Source organism: Oryza sativa, chromosome 3 (genome assembly GCF_034140825.1).
Source record: "Oryza sativa Japonica Group chromosome 3, ASM3414082v1".
Lineage (NCBI taxonomy): Eukaryota > Viridiplantae > Streptophyta > Magnoliopsida > Poales > Poaceae > Oryza > Oryza sativa.
In genome coordinates, this window is record NC_089037.1 from 14,600,427 (window position 1) to 14,624,068 (window position 23,642).

The 23,642-nt window shown below is 36.7% G+C and overlaps 2 protein-coding genes across 2 annotated transcripts; one reads left to right on the forward strand and one right to left on the reverse strand.

Moving 5' to 3' along the window:
• Nucleotides 1–274: 274 nt before the first annotated feature.
• On the forward strand, nt 275–23,084 carry LOC107276848 (GDSL esterase/lipase At1g28570). Its single transcript, XM_015774034.3, has 5 exons — nt 275–599; nt 19,882–20,103; nt 22,257–22,408; nt 22,531–22,804; nt 22,912–23,084. The coding sequence occupies exons 1-5, from the start codon at nt 344–346 to the stop codon at nt 23,082–23,084; spliced, it is 1,077 nt and encodes a 358-aa protein (XP_015629520.3). The 5' UTR covers nt 275–343.
• Nucleotides 9,707–15,801, reverse strand: LOC9268223 (uncharacterized). Its single transcript, XM_066308262.1, has 8 exons — nt 13,522–15,801; nt 13,380–13,431; nt 11,834–11,967; nt 11,634–11,747; nt 11,444–11,563; nt 10,314–11,361; nt 10,031–10,220; nt 9,707–9,935 (listed from the first exon to the last, which is right to left on the reverse strand). Exons 3-6 carry the CDS (start codon nt 11,963–11,965, stop codon nt 11,269–11,271), a joined length of 459 nt encoding a protein of 152 aa, XP_066164359.1. The 5' UTR covers nt 11,966–11,967; nt 13,380–13,431; nt 13,522–15,801; the 3' UTR covers nt 9,707–9,935; nt 10,031–10,220; nt 10,314–11,268.
• Nucleotides 23,085–23,642: the final 558 nt, after the last annotated feature.

The window sequence follows — 23,642 nt, forward strand, 5'->3', positions numbered from 1 at the left end:
GTTAATGATGCTCGCGTATGCCAGCGATCAACATGCAAAAATTATTGACGAGTACGCGATCGATCAATTTTTGCAACATCCAGCTTAAATTGTACACGTACATTTTACTGTGATCGAACATTGACGATCAACATCCAAACTAAAGTTATTGACGATTAAGCGATCGATCAACATCCAAAGCCGCACACGTACAGTTAAACCATGTGATTATTGACGACGGACTACTTCTATACAAGTTTGATCCGTGCTTAGCTTAGATACAAGGTACTAGGTAGATCATCATCGACAATATAATGGCTTCTTCTAGCTAGCTAGCTCCCTCTCCTCGCCGACGACGATCTCGATGACGAAGCTTTACATGCTTCTGCTCTTCCTCATCCTCTGCGGGACGCCGCACGCGGCCACCACCACTGCCGGCGATGGCTTGGGCTCGGGATCATTCTCGCGCATGTTCAGCTTCGGCGACTCCGCCACCGACACCGGTAACGGCGCGACCGTCAATCCCAACTCTTCTTCCAACATGCTCCCCTACGGCGAGACCTTCTTTGGCCACCCCACCGGCCACTTCAGCGATGGCAGGATCACCGTCGACTTCCTAGGTAAACACACATCTTAACTCTTAATATATATAACGGGATGGCTATTTGGCAGTCGCATGTTTTTTCTTGGGTCTATCATTCGTTTTTTAAGCCGTCGGATTTCTTTGTGATTCGTACTGGCTTGTAGTTCATTTTGTAGTATCGGTGTGTGGGCTTATGAGCTTTTTATTTGTGTCTGGGCTTTTGGGCTTTTTTTTTGTGTGTGGTAATTATGTGGGACCCACATCAGAAATTTTTTTCGACAGCTTGTGTGGGACCCATGGGTACTGTTCGAATTTTGAAATCCGCGCTTGTCTTTTTTGTGCCGACGGAGAGAGAGTGAGTCAGATAGAGGGAGAGAGAGAGAGAGATATATTTCTCTCGTTCTCATCGTCTCAGGCGACGCGGCGGCGATTCCGTCGGGCGGAGCGGTGGCGTTTCCGTCGGGAGGAGCGGTGGCGATTCCGTCCGGTGATTGTGCAGTCCTGTTGCGCAGTTTGCGGGAGGTGAAGGTGGCAGATTTATTTTCCATTTTTTATCGATTTCTTCTTCTATTTGTTGCTCTTGTGTTGATTCATCTCTTCATTTTTCTCTTCTCGTAGTCTTTGTTTTGCTGGTGGCTACGACGTGGCTGTGAAGTTGGAGCTGATTTCGGTGAGTTTCCCCTTCGTTTTTCTGATATTCCCTTGTGTTTTAGGTCGTCAATTCGTGGGGCTTGTAGATCTGAGTTTGTTTCGACTCGGAATCTATGCATGTGTTTGATATGGTGAATCCCCTTGATTCATATTCGTTTATGACTCGGTGATCTCTGTGTTCTTAGCCCTATATATTGTCTTCTTGTGCACTAGATCTGCGCTTTTGCTTTTGTCTTCTATATGAAAATTACAGAACATGATGTGGTTGTAGTTGTGAACTAGATCTGTGCTTTTGCTTTTGTGAACTAGTTACGTGCTTTTTTATTTTGTTCTAGAACTGTGTTTTTTGCTTTTTTCTGAACTAGATGTGTGCAAATAAGGGAGTAATGTACATATGTTCACCTATCTGTATGCACTGATTGTTTTTGTAGTAATGCATTCAGGATGTTTTTATTCTAGAAATCTGCAAATGCTATATGTTAATTCAATGACAACCTTATATGAGCAGTTAAATTTGTTATTGATATTATCAGTTGTTTTTTTGCATGACTAAGATATGCTGGTTTGTACTAAGTTTCAAGTTTTATGTCTTTATTAGAATGGTATTTATGGTTGTTAATTTTTTTTTGTCTCTGATGCATGTTCCATGTTCAGGTTCAGTATTCAAAATGAGAAGAGTACTGTTATGTTTATGGTTGTGATTTGTGTTCTTAGCCCTAGATATTGTTTATGTGGACTAGATGTGTGATTCATTTCATTTTAGATATATCTTTTTGTGATTGCTTTTTTGCATTTGTGAACTAGATCTGTGCTTTTGCTTTTGTGAACTAGATGTGTGCAATGTATATTTGTTGACCCTTCTGTATACCCTTGATTTGCATGTTCTGTGCACTGATTGATTTTGTAGTAATGCTTTGATGTCAGTTTCTAAATCTATGCAAGAAAATGCTATATGCTATTTAGGTGGATGTTTATGCACTGATTCAGGATGTTTTTTTTTTCTAGAAATCCACAAATGCTATATGCCATTTGCATTTTAGTTTGGTATTTTTAATCTTTCAATGACAACCTTACATGAGTAAATAACACAAGTTATTGAAGATTTCTGTACTAGAATGTTTTTTATAGTAGTCAATTTTTGTCTCTGCATTTTGCATGCTTAGGTTTAGTATTCAGAAGGAGAAGAGTATTGTTAATACATTTGTTCAGAAGGAGAAGAGTATAGTATTCCTAGTCATCACTATACTCTGATATATGACATGAGTTTGTGCTACACATTTGACACTACTCTATGAAAATAATTATTTCTACTATATGAAAGTAATATTATTTTCGTATGACATGGTGCATTTAACTTGTATGTTTTATTCTGTTTTGTTATATATTTTAGTCCATAATACTTATGTTTTGAGATCTTTTTTTCTCTCCTTGCAGTCATGGGTCATAGAAAAAGATCAAAAGTGGATATTTCTAGTGAATCTAACAGTGACAATGATTGTAGTTTGAGTTCTGATAATCATGATGGTGATGTTCATTTATCTAATCATGATGAAAGTTCTGATAATCATGTAAGTTCATTTGTCATGTTCATTTATCATGGAAGTTTATTTTTTATTTCAATATTTTTTTTGAATCTTCTTGTTTTTTTTATTAAGGACCAACATTTTGAGGAAAATGATCCTTTGCTTCATTTAACTAAAGAAGAGCTTATGAAGAAATTGAAAATAAAGCTTGGTAAAAGGCCATTTACAGATGACCATAAAAAGAAGGTATGATTAATGCATATTTAGATTTTTGTAATTTACATTATTTTTTTAATATGATATTTTTTATTTTCAGAGACATAAAGTTGAATCAGACTCAATTATCGATGATGCATTGTTAGAGATTCACAATGATCTAGTTCTCCATTCTTTGAAAATGAAATTAAGCATGCTTGGTGAACAGTCTAAAAATAAGGTAATTTTATTACCTTATTACATTGGTGAATAATTTTTTCTTTAGTTTTTTTAATTTCTTTTCTTTAAATTTTTTTTGGCAGAGAAAAACCTTTGAGAAAGATAACCAACAAGGGTGTGTTCTGACTGATTGCAAATTATTGTTTTATATGATCATGATCTTTAATTTTTTATAGTTTTTGATATGCTATGGGATAAGCTTGACACTTTTATATTTACTTGCTGAACATTTAGCTGTGATTGAATGCTTGTGCAAGCATGTGCTGCTCCATGTTAGAATGTCTGCATACATTTTTTTTCTTGCAAAATAAACTGTAACTTTAAATATTTTTTCATGTAATTTTTTTCAGTTTCTTCATATATGTAAGTTTTGTACTGTTACTGCAGTCAAGAAGCTGTTAATATTGATGGAGTTCACTGCAAATTCTCATCTTTTGGTTCTTCATTCAAACAAGGTGGAGAATTATCAAATTTTGTAATGTTTGTGTTCTGTCGATATATGTTTAAATCGATTCATCCTTCAAAATCCAAAAGACACTATTTCTTCTCTTCAATTGGGGTTAGTGTTTGTAATTTTTAATTTTTTTATTAAATACAACTCTGTTACTTGCAAATTGAGTATGTATTTTTTTATTTCAGAATGATCTTATGAAACACCCTTCAAAAACTAATTTTGGAATGGTCCAAAAGAGTTTTTCTAGAGCATCACTTGCTAGACCAATTGAGATATGTGACATGGTATGTACTTATGTAATGTTTAATTGAATTAGTTTATATTAGATTTCTCTGTTTTTACATTTGTTTTTATTGTATCATTTTTTCAGCTGTTTTTCCCAATATTGCATTTGAGGCATTGGTTTCTGTTTGTTGTTGATTTGAAAGATGAGAGTTTTGTTTTCATTGACTCCTTATTTGAAGAAGAAGAAGACTATCAATACAATGCTAGATGCAGATTGGTATGATTTTTTTTTTGCAAATTATTATATGTATAGAATAATTTATTTTTATGATTGTTTCATTTTGTCAGATATCAAAATTTTCAATTGTATGGAGGAAATTTGTCTCTGAACATCCAATTAACTTTGCTAGTTTCAAGATAATATACCCACCTCGTCCAAGACAAACAAATCGGTAAATTACAAATGTTAACTCTTTGAATGTTATTTTAATTATAGTAATTTTTATTATTTATGACTTATGTTTTTTTTATTTCTGTTTTTTTAGCCTTGATTGTGGTATTTTTACTCTGAAATTCATGGAAATTTGGCGTCCAAGAGTTCTGCTAACCAACCAGTTCTCTCAAAAAGACATTCCTAACATAAGGATTCAATATGTCAACAAGTTGTTTTTCCATCCATGCAACATTATGCTGAACTCTGCAACAAAGAAACTTGTTACTGACTATTATGCAAAGGTAAGTAGTCATCTTAACTTTTTTTTAAAATATGTTTTTAAAATTTTTTTCTTCTGTTACCTTTACATTTAGCTTTTTTATTCTTTTTTTTGTAGGGCTGATTTGATTCAACAGGAATACTTTGAAAACCAAGATTACTTTAGCTCAACAGTTTATAGTAGATTTGTATAGATACAATTTCTGTGCCATATTGTAACTATTACAGTAAGATAACAACTTGAAAGGTCACATCACAAAAGGTACCAAACTTCATATATTGTAACTATTCTGAACGACTATTACAATTGTTCACTACGCAGGAATATAACTTCTCATACTCAGTATAACTATTTTCTGCTTCACTACTTTCTAACTTCAACTTGAGCCATCTGTCTTTCTTTTCTTAGTCCCTTTTTGCTCCATTAATACTTGTGTTGTTGCTTCTTGTTTTTTTCCCTTTATTTGTCTTCTTTGAACCTCAGTTTGTTCTTCCTCTGCATTCTGCAATTGCAATCAAATTCAAATTAAATATTTTAAATCAAATGAGAATTCTTAAAATAAATACTTTTTTACCTTTTGTGCTGTGTTTTTTGTCTTTCTAATTTTCTTTCTTAGCAAATCAAATTCAATGTGCTTTAGAGGGCATGTTGGAAAAGTGTGATCTGTTCGTTGACAATGACTGCAATGATAAACTTCTTTACTCTGTAATTCCTCTCTAAATGATTTGTATCTTTGAGATGGTCTTCCCTTTGACTTTGCTATGTCTGGATCTATCAAAATTTCTTCATTGTTTTCTTCTGTTTCTTCAATGACTTCTCCATTTGTTGTATCTGTTTTGTCTATCTCCATTTGCTGCTTTGTTCTTTGCTCTGAATTCATTGATATCAATTCTTTTTCTAGCTTGTCAATCTGATCAACTGCAAATTGGAACGAATCAATACTTTTTGATCCTTGTGAGGCTATTTCAGCACATTTCCTTGACAGAATATTGAATCTGAGGACTGAGCTCTCCGATAAAGGTATAATTCTATCTTCAAAATCATATTTTTCTTTGTAATCCTTTTTTCTCCACCGATCAATAATATATTTCTTTGGAATCTTCATAATGTTGAGGTGAAGCATAATTTTCAATATGTGGGAGCAAAGAAGGCCATCTTTCTCAAATTTTGAGCAAATACAAGTGTATTCCTCCTTTTCAGAGTCAACAATTACAAGGTACTTCCTTCTTCTTACTACTTTTATTTTCTGATTCAATGCAAGAAAAACTTCATAAGTCTTCAATTTTGTACGGCAGTGCTTTGCAACAGAGGCACGAAGACCGGTCCTTATATGGCCGAGGTGCTACTATCAAAACCATGCACTCCGAGCCCAGCCTAAAACCATTTTGAGGGTTTTGAATAGAGGGGAGGTGTGAATCCAATTCCACAATGATCCAACAATTCCATAGTGTCCAGGTGATGAGAATATCCCCAAAGTCTAGAGGTGTAAAACCACCTAATGTTGCCTAATTAACCAGCGAAGCATCTACCTAAAATCATACTAGTGGTACCATGAGTAGAGTGTCCACTAGTTGGGGTTTTGTTTATTCTAGGGTGAACAAGGTAATGATAACAGCAACAATAATAAGGTCATAACAAAAGTAAATAGGCATGGCTAGATAAAACAGTGATAACGCGGGAATTTAAATAAAGCGATAATACAATAATTTAAATCAAAATAATTTTATCAACTGGGATTCAATATGTTCAAGGATGATGTGACTTGCCTTGCTCGCTTTCCCAAACGTCGGCTTCAACCTCCACGAAGAGCGGATCTTCCGAAACTGCAGCGTCTACACGACCAACGGAAAATAAAAAGGCTTTTACTCTAATAAACTCCATATAACAAGCAGGAATAAAGCACAAAAATGGGTTCTTGACTTCTTAAGGAAAAATTAGAGACTTGAACGGTCCAATTCCGAGTTCAAATGGCCAAGTTATGGCCATTTGAAGTTTATATGCTCTTTAAATGAATATTTGCGAATTTCTCTATTTAAATTTTAATTTAAAAAGGGTTTATTGCGTCAGCCGAGGGGGAGGGGCGCGCGGACCAGGTCCACGGGAGTGGGGCCCACGCGGCAACCTCACGGTCCAAGGTGGACCGGGTGCACCCGGGCTCGCACCGGCCGGCGCCGTGGGCCCCACACGTCAGCCGCACCCGAGGGCGCGGGCGGCTGACGGCCGGGCCCCACGCGGCAGCCACTCGGCGCGCCCGAGGGAGGCGGCACGCCCACGCCCCGATGGTCGCCGCCGGCGACCACCGGCGCGGCGGAGCGGCGGCCGAGAGAGGGGAGGGAAGGGGGAAAGGAGGCGACGGTCCACGGCTCACCCCGGGGCGACGGCGGCAACGGAGGAGGCGGCCGGAGTGGAGGGAGGCGGCGGCGCGGCTCGGGTCGACGGGGTCGACGGCGTTCCGGCGGTCGGCGCCCGAAACGGAGAGGTGGACGAGGTTGGCGAGGATGCGGCGAACCCGAAGGAGGCGGCGCCGAGGTGGGAGGCGTTCCGGGGCGACGACGGCGGCGGACCGGAGCTTGGCGGCGACGGCGGAGAGAGAGAGCGACGTCGCGAGCTCGAATCCGGCGAGGAGGAAGGGCGGCGAGAGGCGGAAACGGACGGAGGAGGTGCGGGGAGGGTTTAAATAGGGTTGGAAGGGGGAGAGAGCGGCCGGAGGGGAAGGAAACCGGCGCGGGAGGTCCGGCCGCCATCAATGGCGCCGGCGAGATTTGCGGGGGCAAATCCGCCCGTTTGAACGCGAGAGAGAGAGAGGGAAAAATGGGGGGAAAGGGAGAGGGGATCACGGGGAGTGATTCCCCCCACTTTATTACACGCGGGGACGGCGGGAGGCGGCAGGATTCGCGGCGGCGGCGGCGCTAGGGCGCGGGGGAGGCGGCGGGAGGAAGGGGATGATGGGTGGGCCCCACCCGTCAGCGAGGGTGGCGGGCGGGCCCGCCCGTCAGCGGCGCGCGCGCGGGGAGGGAGGCCGAATGGGCCGCGGGGGAGAGGAGAGAGAGGGGGAGGGAGATGGGCCAAATTCGGCCCATTAGAGAGAAGGAGGGATTTTAGGGTTTTTCTTTTTATAAAATTATTTTAACTTTGTTTATTTCTTAACAATTATTATTTGTGCTCTGAAAATTCCACTAAAATTTATTTACGTATTTTAGGCTTTTAGGAAATATACAAAAATCCTCTAAGCCTTATTTGACTTTTAACCTTGCACATTTTATTTGTTGTTGGCTTTCACACGGTTTTTAATTATTCTAGGCATAATTTAGAGGATGTATTTTAGAGTCGTTTTGGGACGTGACAAATTTCTCGACCTCAATCAATTGTAATCTTGTTGTCCTCTTAAGTTCAACTTGGAACTTTTTGAATATTTTTGAATTGTACAGCTTGACAGCTTGGTACTCAATGTAGTAATGAGACCAAAGTTTGCTTGGCCTTTTTGTCCTTGAATTATGATCATCTAGCTGCTCCAAATTCTGAATAGTGTCCATTACTCTGACATATTCTATCAAAAAGTTTATTATACTGTATTGTGGACCAACATCTTTCTTAAACCTTGAATTTGTACCTTCACTTAGAGCTGTGCTTTTTATGAATGGACAAAAATTTGTTTTGAAGTATACTGGTGCAAAATTGTTTTTGAATAAGCAGGTGCAAAATTCGGCTGACAACAGTACTGAAATTGGAAATCAAGCAACAACAAATGTTGATACAGTGGAAAGTAATGATTCAAATGCAAATGGAGAAATGTTGACAAAAGAAGATATAAACAATTTTTTGGATCAAGAACAAGAAGAAACTACAAAAGGAAATAATGCAGCAATTGATGTGAAGTACATTCATACCAGTATACTTCAAAACAAATTTTTGTCCATTCATAAAAAGCACAGCTCTAAGTGAAGGTACAAATTCAAGGTTTAAGAAAGATGTTGGTCCACAATACAGTATAATAAGCTTTTTGATAGAATATGTCAGAGTAATGGACACTATTCAGAATTTGGAGCAGTTAGATGATCATAATTCAAGGACAAAAAGGCCAAGCAAACTTTGGTCTCATTACTACATTGAGTACCAAGCTGTCAAGCTGTACAATTCAAAAATATTCAAAAAGTTCCAAGTTGAACTTAAGAGGACAACAAGATTACAATTGATTGAGGTCGAGAAATTGAAGACTTATGAAGTTTTTCTTGCATTGAATCAGAAAATAAAAGTAGTAAGAAGAAGGAAGTACCTTGTAATTGTTGACTCTGAAAAGGAGGAATACACTTGTATTTGCTCAAAATTTGAGAAAGATGGCCTTCTTTGCTCCCACATATTGAAAATTATGCTTCACCTCAACATTATGAAGATTCCAAAGAAATATATTATTGATCGGTGGAGAAAAAAGGATTACAAAGAAAAATATGATTTTGAAGATAGAATTATACCTTTATCGGAGAGCTCAGTCCTCAGATTCAATATTCTGTCAAGGAAATGTGCTGAAATAGCCTCACAAGGATCAAAAAGTATTGATTCGTTCCAATTTGCAGTTGATCAGATTGACAAGCTAGAAAAAGAATTGATATCAATGAATTCAGAGCAAAGAACAAAGCAGCAAATGGAGATAGACAAAACAGATACAACAAATGGAGAAGTCATTGAAGAAACAGAAGAAAACAATGAAGAAATTTTGATAGATCCAGACATAGCAAAGTCAAAGGGAAGACCATCTCAAAGATACAAATCATTTAGAGAGGAATTACAGAGTAAAGAAGTTTATCATTGCAGTCATTGTCAACGAACAGATCACACTTTTCCAACATGCCCTCTAAAGCACATTGAATTTGATTTGCTAAGAAAGAAAATTAGAAAGACAAAAAACACAGCACAAAAGGTAAAAAAGTATTTATTTTAAGAATTCTCATTTGATTTAAAATATTTAATTTGAATTTGATTGCAATTGCAGAATGCAGAGGAAGAACAAACTGAGGTTCAAAGAAGACAAATAAAGGGAAAAAAACAAGAAGCAACAACACAAGTATTAATGGAGCAAAAAGGGACTAAGAAAAGAAAGACAGATGGCTCAAGTTGAAGTTAGAAAGTAGTGAAGCAGAAAATAGTTATACTGAGTATGAGAAGTTATATTCCTGCGTAGTGAACAATTGTAATAGTCGTTCAGAATAGTTACAATATATGAAGTTTGGTACCTTTTGTGATGTGACCTTTCAAGTTGTTATCTTACTGTAATAGTTACAATATGGCACAGAAATTGTATCTATACAAATCTACTATAAACTGTTGAGCTAAAGTAATCTTGGTTTTCAAAGTATTCCTGTTGAATCAAATCAGCCCTACAAAAAAAAGAATAAAAAAGCTAAATGTAAAGGTAACAGAAGAAAAAAATTTTAAAAACATATTTTAAAAAAAAGTTAAGATGACTACTTACCTTTGCATAATAGTCAGTAACAAGTTTCTTTGTTGCAGAGTTCAGCATAATGTTGCATGGATGGAAAAACAACTTGTTGACATATTGAATCCTTATGTTAGGAATGTCTTTTTGAGAGAACTGGTTGGTTAGCAGAACTCTTGGACGCCAAATTTCCATGAATTTCAGAGTAAAAATACCACAATCAAGGCTAAAAAAACAGAAATAAAAAAAACATAAGTCATAAATAATAAAAATTACTATAATTAAAATAACATTCAAAGAGTTAACATTTGTAATTTACCGATTTGTTTGTCTTGGACGAGGTGGGTATATTATCTTGAAACTAGCAAAGTTAATTGGATGTTCAGAGACAAATTTCCTCCATACAATTGAAAATTTTGATATCTGACAAAATGAAACAATCATAAAAATAAATTATTCTATACATATAATAATTTGCAAAAAAAAAATCATACCAATCTGCATCTAGCATTGTATTGATAGTCTTCTTCTTCTTCAAATAAGGAGTCAATGAAAACAAAACTCTCATCTTTCAAATCAACAACAAACAGAAACCAATGCCTCAAATGCAATATTGGGAAAAACAGCTGAAAAAATGATACAATAAAAACAAATGTAAAAACAGAGAAATCTAATATAAACTAATTCAATTAAACATTACATAAGTACATACCATGTCACATATCTCAATTGGTCTAGCAAGTGATGCTCTAGAAAAACTCTTTTGGACCATTCCAAAATTAGTTTTTGAAGGGTGTTTCATAAGATCATTCTGAAATAAAAAAATACATACTCAATTTGCAAGTAACAGAGTTGTATTTAATAAAAAAATTAAAAATTACAAACACTAACCCCAATTGAAGAGAAGAAATAGTGTCTTTTGGATTTTGAAGGATGAATCGATTTAAACATATATCGACAGAACACAAACATTACAAAATTTGATAATTCTCCACCTTGTTTGAATGAAGAACCAAAAGATGAGAATTTGCAGTGAACTCCATCAATATTAACAGCTTCTTGACTGCAGTAACAGTACAAAACTTACATATATGAAGAAACTGAAAAAAATTACATGAAAAAATATTTAAAGTTACAGTTTATTTTGCAAGAAAAAAAATGTATGCAGACATTCTAACATGGAGCAGCACATGCTTGCACAAGCATTCAATCACAGCTAAATGTTCAGCAAGTAAATATAAAAGTGTCAAGCTTATCCCATAGCATATCAAAAACTATAAAAAATTAAAGATCATGATCATATAAAACAATAATTTGCAATCAGTCAGAACACACCCTTGTTGGTTATCTTTCTCAAAGGTTTTTCTCTGCCAAAAAAAATTTAAAGAAAAGAAATTAAAAAAACTAAAGAAAAAATTATTCACCAATGTAATAAGGTAATAAAATTACCTTATTTTTAGACTGTTCACCAAGCATGCTTAATTTCATTTTCAAAGAATGGAGAACTAGATCATTGTGAATCTCTAACAATGCATCATCGATAATTGAGTCTGATTCAACTTTATGTCTCTGAAAATAAAAAATATCATATTAAAAAAATAATGTAAATTACAAAAATCTAAATATGCATTAATCATACCTTCTTTTTATGGTCATCTGTAAATGGCCTTTTACCAAGCTTTATTTTCAATTTCTTCATAAGCTCTTCTTTAGTTAAATGAAGCAAAGGATCATTTTCCTCAAAATGTTGGTCCTTAATAAAAAAACAAGAAGATTCAAAAAAAATATTGAAATAAAAAATAAACTTCCATGATAAATGAACATGACAAATGAACTTACATGATTATCAGAACTTTCATCATGATTAGATAAATGAACATCACCATCATGATTATCAGAACTCAAACTACAATCATTGTCACTGTTAGATTCACTAGAAATATCCACTTTTGATCTTTTTCTATGACCCATGACTGCAAGGAGAGAAAAAAAGATCTCAAAACATAAGTATTATGGACTAAAATATATAACAAAACAGAATAAAACATACAAGTTAAATGCACCATGTCATACGAAAATAATATTACTTTCATATAGTAGAAATAATTATTTTCATAGAGTAGTGTCAAATGTGTAGCACAAACTCATGTCATATATCAGAGTATAGTGATGACTAGGAATACTATACTCTTCTCCTTCTGAACAAATGTATTAACAATACTCTTCTCCTTCTGAATACTAAACCTAAGCATGCAAAATGCAGAGACAAAAATTGACTACTATAAAAAACATTCTAGTACAGAAATCTTCAATAACTTGTGTTATTTACTCATGTAAGGTTGTCATTGAAAGATTAAAAATACCAAACTAAAATGCAAATGGCATATAGCATTTGTGGATTTCTAGAAAAAAAAACATCCTGAATCAGTGCATAAACATTCACCTAAATAGCATATAGCATTTTCTTGCATAGATTTAGAAACTGACATCAAAGCATTACTACAAAATCAATCAGTGCACAGAACATGCAAATCAAGGGTATACAGAAGGGTCAACAAATATACATTGCACACATCTAGTTCACAAAAGCAAAAGCACAGATCTAGTTCACAAATGCAAAAAAGCAATCACAAAAAGATATATCTAAAATGAAATGAATCACACATCTAGTCCACATAAACAATATCTAGGGCTAAGAACACAAATCACAACCATAAACATAACAGTACTCTTCTCATTTTGAATACTGAACCTGAACATGGAACATGCATCAGAGACAAAAAAAATTAACAACCATAAATACCATTCTAATAAAGACATAAAACTTGAAACTTAGTACAAACCAGCATATCTTAGTCATGCAAAAAACAACTGATAATATCAATAACAAATTTAACTGCTCATATAAGGTTGTCATTGAATTAACATATAGCATTTGCAGATTTCTAGAATAAAAACATCCTGAATGCATTACTACAAAAACAATCAGTGCATACAGATAGGTGAACATATATACATTACTCCCTTATTTGCACACATCTAGTTCAGAAAAAAGCAAAAAACACAGTTCTAGAACAAAATAAAAAAGCACGTAACTAGTTCACAAAAGCAAAAGCACAGATCTAGTTCACAACTACAACCACATCATGTTCTGTAATTTTCATATAGAAGACAAAAGCAAAAGCGCAGATCTAGTGCACAAGAAGACAATATATAGGGCTAAGAACACAGAGATCACCGAGTCATAAACGAATATGAATCAAGGGGATTCACCATATCAAACACATACATAGATTCCGAGTCGAAACAAACTCAGATCTACAAGCCCCACGAATCGACGACCTAAAACACAAGGGAATATCAGAAAAACGATGGGGAAACTCACCGAAATCAGCTCCAACTTCACAGCCGCGTCGTAGCCACCAGCAAACCAAAGACTACGAGAAGAGAAAAATGAAGAGATGAATCAACACAAGAGCAACAAATAGAAGAAGAAATCGATAAAAAATGGAAAATAAATCTGCCACCTTCACCTCCCGCAAACTGCGCAACAGGACTGCACAATCACCGGATGGAATCGCCACCGCTCCTCCCGACGGAAACGCCGCCGCTCCGCCCGACGGAATCGCCGCCGCGTCGCCTGAGACGACGAGAACGAGAGAAATATCTCTCTCTCTCCCTCTATCTGACTCACTCTCTCTCCGTCGGCACAAAAAAGACAAGCGCGGATTTCAAAATTCGAACAGTGCCCATGGGTCCCACACAGGCTGTCGAAAAGAATTTCTGATGTGGGTCCCACATAATTACCACACACAAAAAAAAGCCCAAAAGCCCAGACACAAATAAAAAGCTCATAAGCCCACACACCGACACTACAAAATGAACTACAAGCCAGTACGAATCACAAAGAAATCCGACGGCTTAAAAAACGAATGATAGAGGCAAGAAAAAACATTCGACTGCCAAATAGCCATCCCGTATAATAATATAGTAATAACTACTACTTAAAAAATCAATAACTCTCCGTTCGTCACATAATTTTTGTGTTCGTCAATCCGTTTTTGTCCGTTTCTTTTTACGCGTTCGTCTGCGAGCGATGCCCTCTGCCCGGACAAGGAACAAATTCAAAATTGATGCAAGATTCAATCGGGATGTCGGACAAAAAATAAAATTAAAAACCAATATAAAATCCAATCAGGTAATCAGTTCTTAGAGAACTCAAGCAGAAGGGAGGAAAGAAAAGAAGGAAAAGAACACACAAATCCAATACCCCAGCTAAGCTTGATAGGATTGCATCGGCAGCGCCTCCTCTGTATAACAAAACAGGGAGGAGCTCTATTCAAGCCGGCTATGACAAAATCACATATTGATGCCTAAATTAATACCGACCGCATGCTAGATCGATGCCTAAATTAATAAAATCATTCTATCTAAGAACTGAATCAAACAGAAGAGATATATCGTTCAGAAGAGATATATCGTTCATGTCTCAGTCACACAAAAGAAACAAATAAAAAAGAATCGTTCATGCCCGTGTGGGACAGATAGAGAGGGAAGTTGTATGTGGCTATGAAAGGGAGAAGAAAGAGATAAGGGGGAGGAGAAAGAGATAAGTCTAGGATGCTATGGGCATGTAGATAAGCAGCAGTAGCAGTTTAGCACCATGAAAATAAACTAAGGCTGAGTTTACTTCTAAACTTTTTCTTCTAACTCTCGACTTTTCCATCAAATCAAAACTTTCTTGCACATACAAACTTCTAACTTTTCCGTCACATCGTTCCAATTTCAATCAAATTTCCAATTTTAGCGTGAACTAAACACAGGCCTTGTTTAGATCCTAAAAATTTTTGGCCAAAAACGTCACATCAAATGTTTGGACACATATATGGGGCATTAATTAAATGGGGAAAAAACCAATTGCACAGTTTGCATGTAAATTGTGAGACGAATCTTTTAAGCCTAATTACGCCATGATTTGACAATGTGATGCTACAGTAAACATTTGCTAATGACGAATTAATTAGGTTTAATAAATTCGTCTCGCAGTTTACAGGCGGAATCTGTAATTTGTTTTGTTATTAGTCTACGTTTAATAGTTCAAATGTGTGTCCGTATACTTAAAAAAAATTTACACCCAAAAAACTAAACACACCCTAATGTTGAATATACTACTGGGTCCGCATCTTGTCAGACTGTCTTTGACTGTTTGAACACAACGGTTAATTGGATCATGACACTGTAATTTTTTTAAGGTTTTGTAATATACCATTATTATTCATCTATTTATAATCATACCATCACAATTATATAAGTATTGGAGACATGGCACTTCCTACCTCTTCACTTCACTTGTCGAAATATTTGGACCAAAAGATACCCGTCCCCTTCCTCCCAAGCTCCAACCAACAAACTCTGATGAGCTCGTGCAGCTGCTAGAAGAGCTGCAACGCAACAGGCTGTCCCCCGCCGGGGAAGCTGGTGCGGAGCGGCGGTTAGTTGCGACCTCCACGAGCTGCAGCCCGCTGCGACGCTGGAATATCAGCTAGCAGCAGAACGCTCGATATGCGCAGCGTGCAATGAGTTGCGGCTAGCAGGCAGGCCTGACGACGTCGTACAAGCGCACGAAGGCCCCGGCGATCGAGCACGCCACAACGAGCGTCCAACGGCAGCGCGTTGCCTCGCAGCATACAAGCACCGCGGTGGACGCTAGGCCGTCGAGGGTCTACCCGCCGGAATACAAGCACGATGCTGCTCGTCTGCTCTGCCCACCAATCCACCATGGTGAGAGGAGTCTGTAGCTAAGCTAGCTAAGGCAGCTAGATACTCCTTTCGTCCCAAAATATAATAACTTTTAGCACTTGCTATGTAGGATTTATCCAAAATATAACAACTTCCCCACCAACATTTTTTTCCCAACCAATCACAACACTCTATCATTCACTTTTCTTACCTACCTCCACTACTCATCCAATCATAACCCTACACCATTCACTTCTGCCTACTTTCTTAATAATCGTGTCCAACTCTAAAATTTTTTTATTCTGGGATGGAGGCTGCTAATTGGAGATTTTTTTTTCTCTTAACTGAGTTAACTAATTGAGGAGTAGGCAAGGAAATGGGTGTGATGGGAGAGAGGTAGGAAGATGTGTGATTTGTGAGTGAGACAGACACAAACGGCAAACTTTGCCGTTGCTTTCCTATATGCCACCCAGGGATAAATGGCAGCATAGCTTGCCTCACCAGTGATTATTAGCACCTACTTCCTCCGTTTCACAATGTAAGACTTTCTAGCATTGCCCACATTCATTTAAATGTTAATGAATCTAGACATATGTATGTGTTTAAATTCATTAACATCTATATATATAGACAATGCTAGAAAGTCTTACATTATGAAACGGAGGGAGTAATTAATTAATAGAACCATGTGTTTCTTTCCAAGGAAAAAGAATCAACAAACAAAATCAGCGGTGCAGAGTGCGCAGAACAAAAGAGATAAACTGCTTTAACTGAACATGGATTCTTTTAATTGAACAATATGAACAAGAGCTTAAAAATAAATAAAATTATAGGCTTTAAAAGAATAAAAGTGGAAGGTACAATATGATGACAAATCAAATAAAGATAATTTTCTTGCATCACTTATCTGATATGGTGGTAATTAAGATTATTTGGCTGCTCCATCTATGAAGGATTTTTTTTTCTTTTCATGTTGTTCCTATATCAATGGAGATTAGATGTCCATTCATATTGCTGATGTAAAAATGCGAGAGTAAGCGTATTGTGTGTTCCTCGTGCTTTGATTTATTTTACTAGAGAGAAACATCTAATTTTGTCAATTACTTAGCTGTACTGTGATGGAACAAGCCATGCAGCCATTGATCCTATGTATGGCATGGATGAAAGCAACGGCAAAGACTGCCTTTGGCCTCAAAGGCAGAAGATGCAGACCCATATGCTACAAACACTTGCATGTACATGTAGGCAGGTATATATGCATCCATCCCTTTTACGAAATTACGTTAACCAAACAAGTTTTTAGAATTAACAGACACTTACGATATTAGTGTTAGTTTTTCTTAATAAATTGGTAAGCATCTCCAGCAAAGCCCAAAAAATAAAAGCAGAGCCCCTACTTTAGACCCCATAATAGAAAGGCTGTCAAATTCCCTCCCGTAGCCCCTAGGCCTGGGGGCTCTACACCACAGCCCCTATCAAACTTTTTTTTCTTTTTGGTGCGAGGAATGTTTACACGACGCACGCTCCCTCCCGCGCGATCACAGCACGCCGTCAGTCGTCTTGCGAGTGACTCTACTCTGATCCAGCCATCGCCATGATACGGTATTGGTCACCTGTATGAATGCACGAATGCATGGATGTTTCTGCATATCGATGAGACATGGTTTGGTTCCTGTCAAGTGTCAACAATCATCTGCCGCTGTTGGCCAACTGAGATTTGATCTGGCTGATCTAGGAGTTACTACTACCATTTCCTTGCATATATGCCTGCAGTACTGTGTACGCACTGGATAATCATAGCTGAATCTCGTCCAGCCCATCAATCCATCATATATGATTGTACTCCCTCCGTTTCAAAATGTTTGACACCGTTGACCTTTTAACACATGTTTGACCATTCGTCTTATTCAAACAAAATTGTGAAATATGTAAAACTATATGTGTACATGAAAGTATATTCAACAATAAATCAAATAATATGAAAAGAATAAATAATTACTTAAATTTTTTGAATAAGACGAATGGTCAAACACATACTAAAAAGTCAATGGTGTCAAACATTTTGAAACGGAGGGAGTATATATGCATCCATATATACATGTATATTATTGGATATTGATGATGGGATGATGAACTGCTAATGCTAGCAGCTGCAGCAGATGCACTGATCGAGCATTGCAGCGAGTCATTCATGCACTCACGCTAGTGTGTGTGTATATATATACATGCACAGATCAATGTGATATCACTAGGATTGCCATTTCGATGTTTAAAAAAAGATCAAATTTCAATCTGAATTGTTTGAAATTATTAATTTAAATATGATTAAATTCAATGCGTTGGAAATATTAATATTTACATTGTTGTGATGTTAAACTAGACAAAAAGATACATTATATGATGAAATAAATGAGAAAAATGTAAAAGGGGCTAATAAATAGGGGTTGTTGCTGGAGTTAGAACCATTTTTAAAGTCCTGGAGAAATGGGGACAGCCCCCATTTAACCTTTAGGGATTCTAAAATAGGAGCTATTACTGGAGATGCTCTAAGGTGTTCATCAATGCCAGTTCTTATTAAGGGATGCGAGTGAGAGAAAGTGATTTTTTTATGGAAGAGTGAGAGAAAGTTGACATATACTTCCTCCGTCTCGAAAAGACTCAAATTCTAGAGCTGAAACCTAGACACAGATCATGTCATACCTCGTACTGAGAAATAGCCTTTGTGGCAAATAAAGCAGCTAGTAGGCGACGAAGCCAGCAAAGCAGACGTTGTTTAACGTTTGTGTAATGTTTATTTTCCTGTTGCACATGTCACCATTAGGCGCATCGATGTCGCCCTCGTTGGTGGGAACTTTGATGGAGGAGAGGAGGGAGAGAGTAAAGTATAAAAGGATAAGAAATGTCATGTGGGGTGGGGAAAGGGACTGAGAGGAGAGGAAGAAACGAGCGACGGTACTTTCTTTTTTCCCTCCCTATGACCCTATCTGCTCTCATTCCATTTTTTTTTATCTTTTTCCCTCCTTGTCTGCTTTGTCTCTATTTATTTTACTTTATTTTCACCATCTATTTCTTCATTTCTTCATGTTTGACCTCAAATGCGATTTATAAATGGAAAAAAAATCGTATTTTCCCAAATATAATTTTGAATTTCAATCTAATCTTTAAAACATAATTTTGAAGTTTTCTTAATGTAGTTTATTTTCCAACATTGGCTTTTAAGTTTTATCTGCAAAATATATTTTGGTCATTAATAAGTCGTTACGGCTATAATCAGATTCGACGAACCAATGAGGACAACCATACATCGAGTATAAGAAAATATAATTTTATGTGCCACGATTTGGATGTGTCGATCACTTCAACTTTAGGCATTTTCATCATGTAGCAACGCACAAATATATTCCCACAATTACATTACATAGAGTACAAGAAAATATAGTTTCTATGTTATGTGTCATAATTCGGATGTGTCGTCTGCTCAATTCAACTTATTTTTTATTAGGCTAATCTACTTTAAGAAATATTGATTTTCCGTTCATCACACAAATTTCATTTGTCGTCTCCTGTACAATATCAATCGCATTGCTCGCCCATTCATTCCTCCCATATGCTACATCCATCAGGCCTCGTGTCACGAGCATCATCCACGTCCCGCAAAATATAAAACATATTAATTGTCCAAGAACAAACATGACTTTTTGTAATTATACACATTGCCGATGCCTATGATCATGCTCGGGTGCTTAGATAAATAATTGATATCAAACTTCAGCTACACATCATTATCCGGTGCAATGCACCGGCATTTTGCTAGAGTGTATACACACAGACACGTCGTCCTCTGCATGCATCCAGCTAGCTACTCTCTCCATCTCAAAATATAATATATTTTAGTTGGATGAGATATATCCTAGTACTTCGAATATACATAGGGACACCGTACTAGGATATATTTCATCTAAACCAAAATCTTTTATATTTTGGGACGGAGGGAGCACTATGTCTATTTTAAAATATAGCAATCTAGTATGCGATAAGACATATTTGCTGCTCCCTGTGGGAATCCCTTCGGATATTATGATGCTATATTTTAGGATGGAGGTAGAGGTAGTAGTTCTTACACCCGCGATAACTATGCATGCGTGCAGCGGTGGGGCTGGGGCTGCCGTTCTTGCCACCATTCCTCCGCGGGAAAACGGCCGAGGACTTCTGGCATGGGGCCAACTTCGCGGTGGGTGGAGCGACGGCGCTGAGCCGGGACTTCTTCAAGGAGAAAGGATTTGACGTCACCAATATACCGCCATACTCACTGGACGTGCAGATGGAGTGGTTCAAGGGCTTGCTCGACTCGCTCGCTACCACAGACAAAGGTATGTAATTAACAAAATAAACATTTTCTCTAAAGAGGGTGGTACACATGGCATGAATCAGAAGTAAAAATGAAGCACGCAAATGTGATGAAAAAGGTTTATCTCGTCTGAGAAATAGATGAAATATGGTTATATGGAGCCCTTCGAATTTGAACAAAATTTACCACTGACATTAAAAAACTACATCGATCTCGACCAATTTTATTTTGTGTAATGGATAATGCAGTTTTATGTCAACAGAAGCTATAGTTACTTATTACTCCCTTCTTCCAAAAGTTTAAGACATATTTCATTCTTTGGTTTTTCCAAAAGTCTATTTGCTATTTGTAGTCACCATGTGCTAAATTAAATTGTTAATCGAAACTTAAGAAGTCATTTTAGTACTTACTCCCTCCGTCCAAAAAAAACTCAACTTCTGGAGTTTGAATTTTGTCCCACAAAAAATCAACTTCTACCACTCTACCTACTCTCAGCACATAAAACGAGAAGTTTTATCCCTCAAATACCCTTTACCTACCTATCACTATTACTACTTTTTCTAATCATGATTTATGAGGGGTATTTTCGTCATTTTTACTCTCCATTACTTTGTTCTTGGGATTCTAGGAGTTGATATTTTGTTAGATGGAGGGAGTATTGGTTGCATGTAATGAAATCCCTCCGTCTCACAAAATATCAACTCCTAATTGGTTTTATCACATGGTGAGTGAATTAATTGCTCCTTGGTCTTGGTGTAAAAAGAAACAGGTCTTAGACTTTTGGATGGAGGGAGTATAATTTCCTTGACGTAACCAAGTCAAATACTAATAACGGATGGCAAGAAAACAATCTTAACCAACACCAACACAATAAAAGGAGATACATCTTTTTTTAGTAAGCAATACTATTAGTGAATCTCCATCCGAAATTGCCAACCGTCGTTGGGGATGAAAATGGGCAGAATCTGAATCCGTAGCATCTCTTTGGAAACGAATCTCAATTAGTCGATAATTAACCATATTTATCGATTAAACTATTCAATATCAATATCAATATGATGCTAAAACGAAATTAGAAAAATCAAAATTTAAAATAGGTAAAAAGGGTAATGGTTGGAAACAGTACCACTTATATGGAAACGGCGCAAGGATGGTCAGGAATTTACCTAATTGTCATCTCCATACTCTGGCATGCAACATGTATGAAATCCTAGTCATCGTCACACATCTTTGTGCTTGGTTCAAAACTGAAGCCCGTATGTTGGAGCTTTACTAGAAACCATATCTTTACTTGTAAATCATATAACCCATAAAGCAAATGCCCTTGCCAAAATATACTTTTTTGGTTTTTGAGTCAATTCTCAAATAGATGCAAGAAAATATTAGGTGGCTTCAATCAAAAGGAAATATGAACAGTTCTTCAAAGAAATTTAGCAACATAACAATCAAAGAACAAATGTTGGATAGTTTCTTCATGCATACAAAAGCAACAATTTAATTACCATTAAGTTTCTCCGTGCTGATTTATCCTTGGTTAAAATTACCCCCTTTAAATAAATACGGCATAAAGATATTTCTTTATGAAGCATTTTCAATTTTCACAAAACCTTATTTCTCTCTATATATAACATTGTTGATCAGGGCTTAATACATAGAGTAGATAAAAAATTAGCCATTCTGATGAAGATTCCATCTAGTAGATTAATTTGCACAATATTAGCAACCAAGTTCTGCCATAGCCAAGGTTTTGACCCATTAATACCCTTCTAAAAGAAACATGAAAAAATTGTTTTATAATAGTGACAAATATATTTAGTGATAAATTTGATCATCGCAGAAAGAGAAAAATGAAGCGAACTCTAAACAATACATTTACTATTATCAATGTACATGTAGATCATTTGGATTCAAAACTTTGTTAGACTATACATGACTGTACAATGTTATCTAATAGTTTTAAAGAAATCTTATGACTATGTATTGTTTGAGAGGTAGGGAAGCATGTGAGGGGCTTGAGGGCACATATGCCCTTATTAAAAGTCTGATGGCCTATACCACTTATTCTGAAATAAAGTAGATATATAGTTTCCCAAATCAATGTGTTTGCCTTATATATTATGATGCGAAACCTCTTATGGAACCTAATTTCAATTATCCTTGCACAATCTTATGTAGAACGCATGGAAATCATGTCAAAATCCTTGTTTCTAATGGAGGAGATTGGAGGCAATGACTACGGTTATCTCTTCACCCAGAACAGATCATTCACCAAAGAGATCAAACCATTGGTACCAAAAGTTACAGCGAAGATTGAGAATGCCATCAAGGTGAGCACCCTTTCTGGTCTGACCTATCTGTGGATAAAAAACCATAACAGGTTACTCTCTTATATTAACCACCATTTCATTTCATTTTGATTACTTTTTATGCTATCGAAGTGCATAAACAGGTCCTAATCAACCTAGGAGCAAAGACGATTGTTGTTCCAGGAGTTTTTCCAGTAGGGTGTCTTCCACATTATCTTGCAATGTTTCAAAGCAAGTCGGCTCCTGAAGACTATGATGCATTTGGTTGCATAATGTGGTTAAACGACTTCTCTGAGTACCGCAATTGTGCACTCAAGCGCATGTTGCAGCAAATCCCCCGAAATCCTACGGTCACCATACTCTATGGTGACTACTCCAATAACATCTTAGAGATCATCCGTCACCTTGTCATACACGGTAAATCCTTACATGGACAAGGGAGTTTCTCCACTCATGCAAGATATGAATTCAGTCACACTTACATAAAAATTAAAATCACCTGAAGTTGTTGTTGTTCATTGCAGGGTTTAAGAGAGAGACTATGTTAGTGCCGTGCTTCATGAACGGCAATCTTTGCCCCGACCCATCGATATACATATCGTGGGATGAACTGCATCTCACTGAAGCCGCTTATAAGTTTGTGGCCCATCACTTCTTGCATGACCCTTTTGTTGAATCGTCCATATGTCCCATATGATTCACGTACTACTAGCATCAAACCCATAAAATGGTGCCATCAACTTTGATCTATATATATGTTACGTGTGTCTGTGTAATTATACTTTGAAATAATTGATTTTGATCCGATACATATATTCGGTATCCTCTCTCCATTTCATATTACTTGTCATTCTAACATTCATTTATTTTATAAAAAACAATTGTCATTCTACCCTTCATAAATACAACAATATGCACTAATGTTAATTGGAGTTAATATTGCTTTGGCAAACTATTGGGATGTAGTTAATGAGGGTAAAAAATATGATGTATCAAATGGTTGGTTTGAAATTTGTTAGAATGATAAATATTTGAAACTGAAGGAATAGGGCTACTCTTCTTATAATTTTATAGTTTTATTTGTGAATTATCAACTACACATTACTCCAGACAACAAATGAATTCAGCAAATGCAACGCTAGCTAGCTTTGTGACCACGATGCTGTGGAATTTGCCAGCGCAAACGCTCGAGCTGTAGCATTTTCATTTTCAACCAGGAGACTAGATCCCAGCCTAACTGCCTAATTAAGGGTAT